The sequence below is a fragment of the Chiroxiphia lanceolata genome, chromosome 1, assembly GCF_009829145.1.
Source record: "Chiroxiphia lanceolata isolate bChiLan1 chromosome 1, bChiLan1.pri, whole genome shotgun sequence".
Lineage (NCBI taxonomy): Eukaryota > Metazoa > Chordata > Aves > Passeriformes > Pipridae > Chiroxiphia > Chiroxiphia lanceolata.
The window spans coordinates 110,232,813-110,248,115 of NC_045637.1; the positions used below are offsets into that span (position 1 = coordinate 110,232,813).

The following is a 15,303-nucleotide window of genomic DNA, read 5'->3' on the forward strand; positions in this document are numbered from 1 at the left end:
AGGATTAGTCATGGCATGTTGCATTAAACCTGACTGCTTAATCAGAAGGATTTTTTCCCTGAAGATTATTTTGGTGGCAAAACTGAAAAAATTGGGATCTTGATGAGCTCTGAAGCCTGGAGCAAATCAAGTCCTAATGTGGTAACACAACTGGTTAGAATATGTTTTTCCCGGGTAAGAGGTGAGCTGTCGTGTCTGCACGATGGGAGCACATTTACACACTGGGGTAAATGTGCTTGTGGTATTAAGCTTGCTTTCATAGGTGTTCAGTCTTTGTTTGACTAGAATCCAGTATTTATGTAGCTTCTTATAGTATCAACAACTTTCTAACTGAAAAATAATTGCTTGGATTAAAGTGGTTGAGTCTTGCACAGCCTTTCACTGAGAGTATTAAGTCCTGGTCTGCTCTGCCCCACGTGCCCCCCCTCTCCCCAACAATTTTCTGTACATGAGGTAGGAGGAGAGGAGAAGGAAGGCTTGTTATAAACATGTTTCAGAAATCTACTTTCCCCTCTCAAGGATGTGCTAGAGGAAGCAGTTGTGCTTGTTAAATCTTAACTTCCAGGACTCTCTGCAGCTCCAGTGATGCCATCAGTGATGTTGGTTCACATACCTCTTTTGGTAAAAGATGATTCCATGCAATGGGTTTGACCTGAACAGTTGCCACTTATGGATTAACTTCCCTGTAACTCTAGAAAGCTGTAGACATTAGGTTCTCATGTGGGTGTGTATCTTTGTGGGTAATGGAAGAAAACTCATCCTCTCGCTGAACATATGTTCTAAATCTTCTCTGTGAGAATGTATAGGAGCCTACTGGCCAGTTTCACTCCCTCTTCAGCCATAATCAATATATGGTAAATAGTGTGGGAACTGCCATGTTAGGGGTATGTGTGTATTTGTTTTATGAAGGTTGATTTTGCTAATTGGCAAGCTGATAGGTTAGTGCCCACTCCTGCTGCTTGGATGTATTGAAAATGGGCTATGGGTTTGTTTATTTTTTAACTTTTTTTAGGTATCCTCCCTCACTGCCCACCAAGCTTGACACTTCTTCTTATTGCTGTCTTACAGTACTGAGCATGTTACTGCATCAAGTCAGCAGTAGGAAGAGAAATTTGTGTTCTAAATGAGTGAAGCTCTGAAGAAGCAGATTTCCCACTCTCTGCCTCGTCCTAGTTTAAAATTAGATCTGCTGGCCCAACAGGAAGGGGCTTACATTTCTTGCTCATTTTCTAACTGTCAAGCAGAGCATGTAGTCATGCTGAACAAAGCAGCAGCATTCCTGGATCCTTTTAATGATGTATTCAGAACCCCAGTGCCTCCTGATTTAATGAGTACAGTGAATGTATTCACAACTAACAAGAGCGAGCTCATTAAACAGCAGTAAGTTAACTGTCCTATTCTCTTCTAGCAATCCAGTCCATAATTAAATGGTGCCATATCTGAATACAGCACTGGGCTGTCAAATGGAGAGGTTAGATGTTCTGTGGATATGTGTGGTTACATAGGATTGTTGGAGTATAAGTAATTTAGCTTAGCTTGTCTCACTGAGAGGGATACTTTTCTTGGTGGGGCTTTGTGTTTACAAGTCCCAGCCAGCCAAAATGTTTAAACTTAAGCAGTGAAAATGTTAATTTAAACTGTCTTTTAGTTAATAGCTTTTAGTTTTATACTCTACTGTACTATTGCTGTGGTGTAAATCCAAAGTAGTGCAGCTATACTAAATGGATTTACTAGACTGTAACTGAGGGAATAATTGGACCTTTGGTTAACTTGACTGCTAGATAAACTCAGTCTTAATGAACCTGATGGTTAGGTGGCGGCATTTGAAAAATGAAGGGATCAGTTTAGTGTTTTGGATTGGCAGATGTAAGCTGAACAAAGGGTTGGATGGCCTAGAGGCATGCAGGAGTTTGCTGGAATTGTCTTAAGTAATGTTAAAATACAAGCAGCAGCTGAGTTTGCATGTTATTTGCCCCCAAAAGCACACTTATCTTAATTTTTTTGTGGAATTATGGGTGAAAGCATAAATATTGAATATTTATCTTTGCTTTTACTCTGACATCTATTCTGAAGTGTTTTGGTTTTAATAGTTACAACCAGTATTTCATAACAGATTTGGAGGCAGAGGGAATTTGGGCCTGAGGGAGGGATAGCATATGCATGCTGTCTGCTTTTCTTCTGGAAACCTCCTGACACTGTTTTGGGGGCTCTTAGCATAATTGGGCTGACATCAAGCCAGTTCTTATTTCAAACCAGCTGACTATCTATTCAGTTTGTGCTGTCTGCCGTTCTTTAAACTGATTTCAGAAAAAAGCCATACAGTCTTCAGTACCTGTTTGCCATCTGGAACAGGAGGCTCCCGTGTGGATAGAGGCAGATGTACTGAATGTTTGATGCAGCCTTCTGCAGCTGCTGCCTGTTACTGCAGGCTGTACCTGGCTCTGATCTCTGTTCCTCAGCCAGTCCCTGTGGGTCCCTGGCATGGACGCCTGTGCAAGTCTATCAAATGTCTGCTGAACTCTCTTAATTAATAATCTCTAAAGTTTCCTTCTTTCCTCTTTTTCCTAAGACCTCTTTTCATTCAGATACATGGTGGGAGCATCACTGCTTGTCTTCTATGCTGTCCTTTCTTGTTAATGTGGAATGGTAAGGTTCCTTTTAAATTAATCTTCCTGCTCTGTTCATGTTGTAAAACCAAGGTATGATTGTTTGATGTATTTCAAAGGAAGAAAATTTGCACACTCCAGAGTAAGGAAGAACTTGTTCATTCCATATTTAGATATGAAGAATAACCCACAGTGGTTGATTCAAACTGAAAACCGCTTGTTTACTTGACCCATCATGTGGAGACACACTTGCAGCTCCTAGTGTCTCCTGTGGTGCGGAGATGTGTACTGAGCACATGGTGTGTAGAGGAAGAGGACAGAGGTGGGAAGGAGTCCTCAAGGTTTCTTTGGTATGTTTTAATCCTTAGTAAAACTTTCCCTGCTAGTATCTGAAATGGGTGAATTCAGATGGGTGACCTTTTTGTATAATTTGTGGATGGAGTTGAATTGGGTACTGCTATAGGGATAACATATGACAGCAACGTAATCTGTTGCTTTCTACTTCTGTCCCCAAGGGTTTTTTTCTCTGTATATTGTGCAGATTGGTAAAAGGCCTCTGTGTTTCCCTTCAGTTTGTGTGGGTTTTTTTGGGAGTGGGAATGGTGGTTGCTTTGGGGTTTGTTTTTCATGGTGTAGGATTGCCAAGGCAGAAAAGGAGTATTAGGGGAACAAGCTGCTTTTGTTTTAGTCTTATTTCTGAGGTTGAGTTGCTTTTAACTTCTTTTAATGCTAGACCACAAATGTCCATTAGATGAGAAGGAAAGTAGAAACAGTTCCTGTGTTACACTGCTCAAGCCTATATTTGCAAGATCTTAAATCTCTGTATATAAATTCTGAACTTTGTCTGTATTGGGCTTATAACTTTCTTATAGTAGCCATGCAACTTATTTTACGCTTTTAATATTAAGACAGTCTACTATTCTGCCCATTTGGTCAGAGAATAATCTGCTGTTTACTGACTATGCCTGGGCATCTGAAAAGCTGAGACACATTCCAAATGTTCTAGTAGTGAATAATAATTTATCCTGCCTACGTACAGTGTTTTCACAGAAGCTGCAGGGGAAGGATTTTAGATTGAACACATACTTGCTTGTGTGGGTATGAAAGGGCAGTGAGGGGATATTCCTCACTGGAAAAATGATCCACAGTTTTCTCTGTAAACTTTCTTGGTCCATCATAAGAATCTTTACACTCGCTGTGCCAGTATTGGTTACTACAAAGGGCAAACTTTTATTACCTTGCATTAGTAAAACTACACTAGTACAGATAAGTGACTCCTTCTTCCAATCTCTCTTTAGATTGTTTTTAAAGACAGTGACCTTTTCATTCCTCATCACCAAGCTAAGATGGTAGTGAAAGTTATATTGGAAACTAACAAAATAAAATAGTTTAGAAACATTGAGTTGAAATACATTGCAGGTAAAAGAAATCAAGAAATTTTGTGCTCCTCACGTAGGCTTATTATAATTTTTTGTATTGTTGTTGAGGTGATTTTTTTGCATAGCAAATGGACTATCAAAGAATAGATGTGCCAGACAGTAGACTTACCTTGCTTCAAATATCTCTGCAGTACTATCACAAAGCAGACTGTCTCGAGGATATGCAGTGAGAGTAGATGGATGATGTAGGTCATGCTGTACTGGATTGTTCCTACTATGGTGGCATAATGTTTTATGGGTAGGGAGGAGACATCTAGTTAATGCCTTGAAGTTTTGAAGGTTGTATAGTGTCAACAAGGTGACCTCTTAAAAATCTGCGTGTTCGTAGCACCAAATAACTGTTTGCTTTTTGCTTAAAGTCCTTTGATTCTATGATTCTGCAAAATCTGGAGCCATGCCCAGGTGTCCAAATCTGTCATTTGCCACTCTCCCTTTAGTTGTTAAAATAAAATTTTGTCTTCCCATCCTTCAGGACCAGAGCTGATTGCACTTCTGCCAGAATTTAATCTCTTTATGTACTGCCAGCATCTTGAGTAAAACGTGCTTTGGGATTTATATATGCCATCCAATTTATTTTTTAAATTTTTTTTAAAGAGTCATCTGTGTGGGCATTCAGGAAGAGTTTATTCTCTGCTTAGCAGAGCGTCTTGACAGAAACTGCTGTGAAAGTGAGATGAATGGTTCTTGATTCCTTTATTTAACAATGAACAAATTATTTAAATTGGAATGGAGTAGGCATAGATGAGGAAAGTGGAAAAAGTTCCTGTGTTACAGTGCTCAAGCCAATTTTTCAAGATTTTAAATCTCTATGAATTCTGAACTTTTGTCTGTATTTGGCTTATAGCTTTCTTGCAGTAGCCATATAACTTATTTTATACTTTTATCATTAAGACAGTCTATTCCTGTGCCCATTTGCTTGGAGTATAATCTGCTGCTTACTGACTGTGCCTGGGTATCTTGAAGGTCCGAGGTGTACTGATGTGGCGATTCACATCCAGCATTGCATACAAAGCAGTGACTTCTGTTTTGGAATAAGCTTTGCTGAATAATAAACCCAAGCAAATCTAATACAAGATTTAGTTGCCAGTCAACTAGAGTTAAATCCTAATTCATCTCACTCTATATTTAACAGTGGCATAGCCTGGCAGAGGATAAATAATCTTACCGTCAGTTCATTCTTGATTACAGTGTCAGCAAATGTTCCTACTGCTGAAGGTACATGGGCAAGACAGATGGAAGGTGGTAATTACATGGACTCATTGGGAAATCTGTAGGGAAAATGTTGCTTGAAAAATTATTAGTTCTAAGAAAAACTGAGTTTTGTAACTTACCTTAAAAATGAATTAAAACAAAAAATAAATTTTCAGAAGATAGTTTATCTGCTGTGAAACATCTGTTAAAATCCCAACTTGTACACAAAGGGTATGAACAGGAAATCTGTCTCTTAGTTCTGCGTGTTGCTGAAATGAACACTTTTCTCTGCAATTTTAGCCTTTAAAAGTATTTTATTACCTTCCCTGGCCACTGAAAATGCTGCAAATATTCACTCTGGATTGTCTTTATCTGATTGCTGAAGACCTACTGCTGTCTTTCTTTCCTTCCCTTTTCCTTTTTTGCACTGTTGCAGAAGAAAGGAAACTTCAGGAAAATATTTTCGTTTATTACTTTGAATCTTTTTGCTTCACTATCAGGCTCAAATTTAATTTCTTCTATTGCAGGTGTTTCAGTTCAAGCTTAAAAATATTGAAGTGCACATGGGAATAGATTTATATTTGCATATGTAAATCACCTCCTCAAATCCACCATTCACCATATGGCTAATTTCAGTTTGCTGTAATCACAGCCTGATACTCAGAACAGTTCTGCACTTCAGAGTATTGAAACTGTATGAGTCAGGACTGTTGTGAAGCAGGAAAAAGGTAGTGTGAAAAGGCACTGGGAATACCTGTAGCTCCACTGATAAAGTAAATGACAGTTTATGTATCTGAAAGGCTGGATGTTAACCAGGCATACAATTATGCTCAGCCTTGAACTGACGAATAATCATAGAATCAGAATGGTTTGGATTGGAAAGGATTGGAAAGGACCCTTCAAGGAATAACGAGGTGACTGAATGCAACTCCATCCAAAACCATGCACGGATGTAAAGGATACTTTTGATTAGAACTGGGTTGTCAGCAGCCAAAAGCTTGATGCAGTAGGAAGCACTGTAAATAACCACTGATGTAGCTGTGAGCCCTTTGAAAAAATACAATTGAAATTTTTAAAATCTAGGTTTTTCAGGGAGGGACTTGCATTTCATATCTACCAAGATTCAAAAGTTTATCCATGGTGCAGGCTTACCCCTGGAAGACAATGTTCATGCATCCTTTGTTTTGACACAAAAAGTTGGATCAGTCCACAAAAAGAATTGCTTCTAGGAGAAGAGGTGGCTGCAATGGCACACTTGTCCTTAATGTGAGAATACAGGAGGCTGACTGAGAAGAACTCTTGTGGGTTTTTTTTGGAGGAGAAGTTAAGCAAGGAAATTGCTCATGGTTTTCTTAAGGAATGATAAAGTATTTCCAAATTCTTAAAACTCATAAGTTTGAGGTGACAGGTAATGCACTATGTAAAAAATGCCATTTTGAGAAGGCCAAAGTTTGTGATTGGCTTTACTTTAAAAGGTAATTTTGGCAAAATGGGGTTTAATTTGTGGGAGTACTTGTGGATTGCCAGATAAACTTGTAACTCTATTCTCTCATCAGTGTTTAAAGACTTAGAGCAGAAAGCCTTAGCCTTTTGAGCTATATGCAGTTTTAAAGTACTGCTTTATTTTGCTCTATAGATAAATCTTACTAGTTGTGTGAAGATTCTGGAAACATTTTGCAGTGTTTTCATATGGTATACACTTTCCTGTTCTTGCTTTCTGTGTGATGTTTAAAAGGAAAATGTTTGCTAACATCTGTTCTGTCTAGAGGATGTTTGTGTACAGTTCTCTGTTTAGCTTTGTGCTCAAACTAAAAATTTTGGACATAGTTAAGAGTATAGATACTGTAAAATGCACTCAAAACATCCAGGTTTTAATGCAACAGATTGAAAAGAGGAGTAGCCTAACCCTTTTAGATTCAGTTTGGTAGTTTGTGTAGCTGCTCTGCCAAGAGAGGGTGAGGAAATTTGTGCCCGAGCCAAAGTTACAATTGCGTTCAGATGACCTTACAGCATCAAGAAGCGTTCATGTGGGGGAAACACAAATAGGAGCTACACTTAAAGCGAGCCTGCTAGCCAAATGGTGAAATTCTGGAGGAGAAAAGGAGACACAAGAAAGGAAGAATGCTATGCAGAGGATCAGGAGCAAAAGGAGTTGAAAGTCAGGTACAACAGTGGCTGCTATGAAGCTCTAATCCCCCAGTGCTGTCTGCCTCTTTTAGAGCGTAGCTTTGACTGTAGTATGTATGTAGTGCGTGTGCAGAGGCATTGCTAGCCATGATTTAAAGTAATTTGGACAAAAGAAAGGAACATGGCAAATGCTGCTTTAGTACTTTTCATTTCCCCTGACTCAGCAGTTTAGTTGAATGCTGTTTTTCCACTATTGCACTGCATAACACTGCCTGGTGTCTTTCTCAAATAGTGCTGAGCTGAGCTGCTGTTGTGTTCTCAGATGCAAGTTTAGTCTGGTGGGGCGGGGGAATAAACTTGTGCTTTGATGTTCAGAATTCGGGTATTGACAGTCTGCCGTGCTTGAAAGGGTCAAGAGTCACTGCTAACTGTGGCTGAGTTCTCCCTCCCTGCCTCCATGTCTTAACAGTAGTCCTAGTAAGCTGGCATGTTATTTAAAATGCTGCCACCATAAAATTTTTTTGAGAATAAACCAGAAGGAATCTGAGATAACTAATATTTTTAAGGTTACAGATGAAACTGCTTTGGGCATCAGGTATTTTAAGTTGTGATATTATTATTAAACAAATGTGGTGGGAGCAGGCAAATTAATGCAAGAGGAATTACTTGCACAGTTTTGTAGACTTTCAGCTGCAAAGAAATTGTAGTTATTTGAAATACTCGTCCTATAGATGTAAGACAATTTATTTGTCACTGATTTCTGTTGGCAATTCGGGAGCATCTGAGGCAGGAAATGTGTTAATATTTATATGCCATGTATATTAATCTTTGTGTATGCTGAGAAACAATTTGGTAACTCTAAGCCTATTTGTTGAAGTATGCTATTAGTGATGCCTGTCTGACTGGTATCTTGGACTTCATCCTGTTTTTAAAATGAAAATTCCTACAATGTAAGGAGCTTAGATGTGAATGTTTCCTTTGAAACACAAGGTAACTTGGGCTGGGGATGTCGTCATTTTATTAAGCTTATTTTCTGGATGTGGTTTGCTTTTCTTATCTGTATATAAATTTTAAACCAGAACTTTAAAACAGAAAAAAAGTAAAATGGTTAGAAATTAATGCATGAATTATGAGTGATATGAGCTATTTTCATGTTTAGAACTTTTTTTTAAGAATAATTTTATTTTTTAAATCTGATGGCTCTGAAATATTAGATTGCTGTTGGAGAGTTATGTTCTTTTGTTCTGGTAGGCTGGAATGCAGGAAAGCTATTCAGATTCCTCTCCCCAACTTGATCTTCAGTGTTATAAACAAGTGAGGAACAGTTCTTCATAAATTCTTTTTGCTACTGTACTACTTGGCTGTGTCTGAACTCTGTTAAAAGTATGACTATGCTTAGTGAATTTGTAAAAAATACTTGCAACTGCTTCTAATCAAGTTAAAATGAGAAATCAAGTTTATTTTTACATGCTCTTTGTTACAAAACCCATTTCAACTCAGAGCCAAAGTAGTTTAAAGAACATTTCTATCGTTGAGAGCTTTTTAGCTTTGGAATATTGCCTGTAATAATTGTTCCTTGCTCTGTGATTGACAAACCTGAAGGAAGCTGATATTTCTTAATGAAAATCTTTGCATTTTAAAACTTTATAAAAATACTTTGGGTGTGCTCTACCTGCAAAACCTAAAATCCTCAACACACTCAGTGCTACAGTTGTTTTCAGACTATTGTAGGAAAGCAGAGGGAAGGAGATGAGATGGTTTTTTGTAGAGCTTTTAGCATCTGTAGCATGATGTTGCAAATTATGGGAGTGTGATTGTAGTTGGACAGAGATGGAGATCATATCAGGCAGAAAGAATACCCTTATTGTTAGTTCTTTTTACTCTCCTTTGTCAGTCTCCACTAGTGCAGGTAGGATTACATTGCAACCAAGTGCACTTAAATTCTAGTAGAAGCCCACGTTCACTGGGATTAGATCTAAAGTGTTCTTAAGTGAAATAATCTGATGGGTTCTTGTTCATTGTTGTATGGCTTACTTTTTTCCCCTCAACTCCTGCTTCACCCCAATAAAGAACATAAATGTATGGCAAGTATTTACTCACCCATACTTCTTTTATCTTTGAGATAAGTTCTGCTTCCAGTGAGGTGCTTGTGTTCATCACAGGGTGGCTCAGAATTCGTCCTCACTGTTTTTTATTTATCTCTAAAATACAGAGGAACAGCTGCCTTGCAATTTTCAGTTCTTGTGGAGACAGTCTTTTTGAAGGAACATGTTAAAAGAAGTATTTTCAACAGATTTACTTCTTCTCAAACCCCCTTCCATGCTCTACTTTGTGTATCCCAGGTGTTGCTGTTTAATATATGTGCTGCTATGAAATGGAGTGCATTTGCAATCTGGTGTACTGTGTACTAAGAAGAAAAATGGAAGGCAGAGAAAATTTATGTGAAAGGTGCTGTAAGAAGCATACCTGTACTGGGAGATCTTCAGTGAGCAGTTTGGTTATCCAGGTGTGAAGGGAGCTTGAATGAAAGCAAATGGTAGGTCTGTACTAAAACTTGCAGTCTTTACAGGCTAGCAAGAAAACAGAGTAAGTCTGTTAAGTCTTTAAGCAGAACTGAAGGTATTCAGACTGATTTATCATGCATTTACTAGCCTTCCTAGCTAGGACTTCAGTTGGAATTATTGTGAGACAACTCATCTCAAATATGAAGTTAAAGACTGAAGTGGATTTGTGGCCTTTCAGGGCAGTACAGCTTGCCTTCAAGTCATCATGGGGCTGTAAAGGAATTACTGGGAAAACCTGAGGATTGGAAGTGATAGGAGAGTATTTCACCTTTTTTTTTCCATGTTGTTAGATTTTCAAATACTGAAATCATTTTTCTCATCAACTGGGATACTTTTGCCTTTGATCCCACCTCATTCTGAAATCCTTTTTCTCTGAAAGAGATGAAATGTGCTTCCTAATGTCACATGAGTTCATACATGCAAGGTTTCATCAGAGAACTGGAATGAAGGTGAAAAATGTAGCTGACAAACTTTCAGTAGGGAAGATGCAGAAAGAATAGCTGTCTAGATAGCCTCTAAAAATCATGTGAACTTTAAGCCACTCAAGAGCTTAATTTAGTGGAAGACTGGCCGGAGAGGCTTAATATAGATAGCTCAGATATCATGTGGAAACTCCAATATAGACATGTATTGATATAAGAGACCTTGAGCTTATTTTTATTTGTTCCTGGTCAGATTGTTTGTTTGATTCCCTCCCTTAACCCTACTCTTTATTCTCAGGAAATGCAGTTAATTGGCAGCTGTTACTGCACAACTACACCAAACTGTAACAGGAGAATTTGCCTTTCAGTGTTGACACTTGTTCTGATTTAGTCAGTTTTCAGTGGAATCTGAAAGTTTACTAAGTAAACTTTTTAGTTACTGCTCCTGATAACAAGCTAAACAACTAGTGGCTCTGGTTAGGATATCCTTCTGCTTGCTGAGAAACCTTGGTGACTCTTGAACATTGCTCTTCCTTTTCTTCCCATAAGGGAAATTCTTGAAGTGGTGAGAGAGAGAAATGCGGTAGGGTAGGTGTCTCCAAGTTGAGAGGAAAGCAGGTCAGTTAATTTAGATGCATGACCTTCTCAGTGCCTTCCTTCCAATGTAAAACAAAACAAAAGAAAACAAACATGAGTTTAAGTGTTTATCTTGAAATGGCAAAGTCTGTAATCAGTCAGATTCTCTTAAAGAAAGATGCAAGTTCACTGGGATTTCTACTCTTTTTTTTCTTTTTTTTTTTCTTTTTTTTTTTTTTTTTGGTAAGTTGTGCTTTAGAACTAGTTTACTTGTATATTTCCCAATAGTGTAGCTTCAAATTATAACTATTACATCAACAGCACAGTAATTTTTAACTCTGTTAAGAAAACTTGTTTCTTGCCTGGTCATTAACAAGACATCAGTAGGAAAGTTACAGCTGTAACTGATGTGACTTGCCCTCTGATGAAAATGTCATGGGAAAAACAAGTGGACAAGTAGATTCTCTGTATGTTTACAGTAGCCGTGGAAAGTTGTGCTTTGCTAAAATCTCTATCAGACTTGGCAAAAAACCCATCCACACTCTAAATCTTTACTTTAAAAAAATTATGTTTTCAAGTATCACTTCAACTCTTAACAGAAATTTATTTGGGATAAAATTATACTGTTGGTCTCGAAGAGCTGGGTGTTTGAATTACCAAGAAAAAATGCTTCTGAAGATGTGTTCAAAGTCTGGAGTGGGTATCACTCCGAGACTTGCTAAAATTACAGTCCTTAATGCAATGACTATTTATTACACGTAATCGTACTTATGGATCTGTAACTTCGTAACTGGAGAATTCAGTTTGGGAAGTAACATTATGAAAGCTAGAGTGTTGTCCTCCATGTGAACAACTGAATTACCTCAACATCCTTACAAAACCAGAGATAGAGTGAGTAGGACACTTCCATGTTCAAAAACTTTTTAAACTGATTGTGATTGTTCCACGACTTCAATTCTCAGCCAACAAAGATAACTTTGATGAGCCATATAGAATAAGGTTGGGAATAAGAGACAGACCAAGGCTTTTAGTGGTCGGTTGCAGAGTTTTTGCTGTAATGACACAAGAACTCTGTTGTTCCTCCTTTTTAAGTAAGTCACAGTACTTCTTCTCTGGTAGCAACTGGGTGGTGGTACTTGCAGAAGTTTGTCATCTATACAGGGAGGGCAGTTTTGTGTATTAAGTTTTTAAGTCTGGCTTGCTTTTTCTGTGTTTTTCTGAGAGATGGCAAGTTCCTTTTGAATTAAAAAATTGCCAATATAGATGCAGTGAGTCAAGATGACTTTTTTTTTTTAAGATGAACAAACAACTGGATATTTTTGGTGCTAAAACATTCTATTTGATTAATTAAGTGCCATCAGAATTATTCACCCTTCTCCAGGCTTGATGGAAACATGCCTTGCATAACTGGCCTTTAATTCTTTAGCCCAGGACTTCAGGTAGTAAATGATCTCATGTACATTTTTCTGTAGCAATCACAGCATGCAATGAAGTCACAGAACCCACAACACAGATATCCATACAAAAGTGACCTGGGCAAGCCTTTTAGTTCCCCAGTCTGTTTTATCGCTGTTTTATAGCATAAAAAATAACTTTGAATGTTGAGAGTGTTGCGCTTGCCTACAAAATGTTACATACGTTGTTATATGTTGCTTCTGAAGGCTTCCAGAGAAATAATCATGGAAGACTGCTGAATTGCCAAGTAATATGTATTTAAGTGTACTTCAAATTATCAGTGTGTTTCTGGAGTATTCAGATTTCAGTCAGTATTGCTTATGATGCAAAAACCCTCAACTTTCTGGGATTGCCCATAAAGTATCTATCACCTAGGGTAAAAAATATGTGTTCTGTCTGTGATGGACGTGGATGGGCATGTAGTAAAGGCTTCCCTAACTCAGCAAGCCATTCTTTAGTCTGCCTTTTCAGGCTCTCGTGTCATCAGACTGAGCTGTGGAGCTGTTACTAGGCTCGCAGAAATGTTTTCCCCGATAATGTGCATGTCCTGTAGTTGAGAAGCTATTTTTAGCAGTCTGGTTAGACTCCTAGAGTCGCTGAGGGACATAGCCCTGGCTGAGAGCTGTAGAAGGGAGCTACCAATGGTTTGGAATGGGAGGGGAGAAAATGGTACCTTTCATGCCCAACTGTGTTTTTCTGGTTTTGACTGTGTTATTTCCTGGTAACTTGCAAATAAAAGACACATTTGTCAGGTTTGTTCACTTCTGTTTGGCTAGAAATGATATCTGTGTTTTGTGAGGGAAAATCAGTAGAAGCATGGGTGGAAACTTCAGTTTTCACTGTGATGATGTTCAAGGGCTGCCTGGATCTCAACAGACACCTTTTAATACAGTGAATCCGAGAAGTGCTGCTCTTCACTATATGTTAGTGGAAAGGCTAAGAGAGATTTTGGATGAGGTAGGAGTTACATTAATTTATGCCTTACATTGGCTTTTGTACCAGACTTTGCACAGTAACCAGAGAAAGCTGATGTAGACAACAGTGCCACTGAAAAAGGAAATTGTTATAAATTGTGGAACCTTTATTTTGACCAAAATACTCAACTACAAGCAGCTTTTTAATATTTAGAATTTTATACAGAACCCCTGTGAGCTTCAATTTTATCCATTTTTTTCTTAGAACTATTATGCAAAAAACCTTCTGAGGTAGAAAAACAGCAGAAAGCAAAAGAGGGCCCCACCAGTTTATGTGCTTATGTGCTGCCTTATGAACTTGGGGCAGGAAAGCTGCTGGTTTTTGCGGGTGTCAGAATAGCTAGTGAGACTCCCCTAGGTACATTGCTGTGCTTTTCATTTCCTCCCTTCCTTTTTCTTATTTTTAATGTGTTTTGTTTTAGTGCTAAAATCAAAGGTCATCTCCAGTCTTACAGTCTCCATGTGCGTGTCTGAGTGAATGCGTTTCTCTTCACTTTCACATTTATCTTTGCAAATAAAATCTGTGGGTGGAGAACTTAAAATGGGATTCAGAGTGGTGTGAGACTTCTCTAAATGACATACCTGGGAATGCTGCCACATAGCAGACACATTTCACTGATGTGTGTTTCATTGCTGTGGGACACCAAAGACAAAGTAAGGTGGGCTGTGTCAGTTGGTACTGACAGTGTTCATAAAGTAACACTCCATGCAACAGAGGGCTTGCAGGCATGCTGAAGTGAAAAACTTAACTATTTGGTGTTAGGTTTTAAATGTTCCACCATACATTCATATTGGAGTAGTGTCATTTATCTTAAATGGAAAAACTTCCTTTTTTCCTTTTCTCAGTTGAAAATAACTTCCAAAACATTTGTCTGTCTTTCCTCTGACCAGTCAGGATGGGTTCCAGCTGAATATTATCTTTCTTCATTTTGCCTGGTAGTGTTGGTCCTGCTCACAGTATTGTGTGGTTGTGGACTTTCATGCTACTTATGCAGTTTTATGGATATTTTGGGGCTTTATCCAGTGGTGTAACCTGTCTGTATAGGATGTTTGTAGGAAAATTCTGCATATGGCACATCAGTTTTGTTGACTCAAGTATTTTCTGCCCACCATCAGGTAGAACATGTGATGTACACTGGGTAATTTGCAAACTAGTTTAGCTAAAGTTCAGTTTTATTTTTGCAGCTGTTTGTAATTTGTCTGAAGAGCACAGGCCATAATGGTTAAAACCTGGTGGCTGTGGTGGTGCCCTTTGTCATGCAGCAAGGGGAACTGGTGATGAATGCAAACTGTACTATGGTAGCTGAGCCTAATGGTTGTGCTGAGGAACATAAAAAGTGATTGGGTCAGTGTTCTCTCTAGTTGCCTTTAACTTTGCACTGTGAATGTCCTGGAAACACTGTGCAACTGTATTAATTTCATGTGTGTTTGGAGCAAGGGTAGAGCATGCTCAAATTCCCTTCCTGCCCTCATCTCTAGGAATATACTCTACCACTGTGCACTAACACACATCCTGCATTATATTTAACCTGATTTGTAAATAAATAAGTAAGTTCAAAGAACTGAGTAGAATGGATTCATATACCTTCAGTGACATAGTTGTGATGCATGACTGCAATAACAGGCTTCTTATTGAATGAGGATAAATTTGTGCAAGGGCAAAGAGGAAAAGTCTGTCTGAATTCAGAAACCTGCAGCCAAACACTGTGCCAGGAACTCACATATGCACTGTAGTTGCAAGATCTTTGTTCTAGCTGTATGTTTGGGGTTTGTGTGGTTTCTTAATTGCACTATAAATTGGTATCTCTATGTAGGGCCCTTTGAAAAGCTAATGAACAGCTTTGTTCTTCAGTGCATTCAGATCTGAACACAATGTAAAGAATGTGGAAGAATGGAAATCTATGAAATAGCAGTATTATGCAAAAGTTTGACAGAGAAAACTTACAAAA

General features: G+C 38.3%; 1 protein-coding gene across 5 annotated transcripts in view; it reads left to right on the forward strand.

Annotated features, from left to right (window-relative positions):
* TRAK1 (trafficking kinesin protein 1) overlaps positions 1–15,303 on the forward strand; it is a 129,840-nt gene that overhangs the window by 18,246 nt on the left and 96,291 nt on the right. For 2 of the 5 annotated variants that reach the window (XM_032687684.1, XM_032687691.1), the window contains exon 1: positions 7,303–7,399. The exons of 2 other annotated variants lie outside the window; for them this stretch is intronic. In XM_032687684.1, the coding sequence (XP_032543575.1) occupies positions 7,314–7,399 (86 nt within the window). In that variant the 5' untranslated portion in view covers positions 7,303–7,313. Of the gene's footprint in view, positions 1–7,302; positions 7,400–15,303 lie in introns of those variants that run through there. One more of the 5 variants, XM_032687737.1, reaches the window with a different exon arrangement.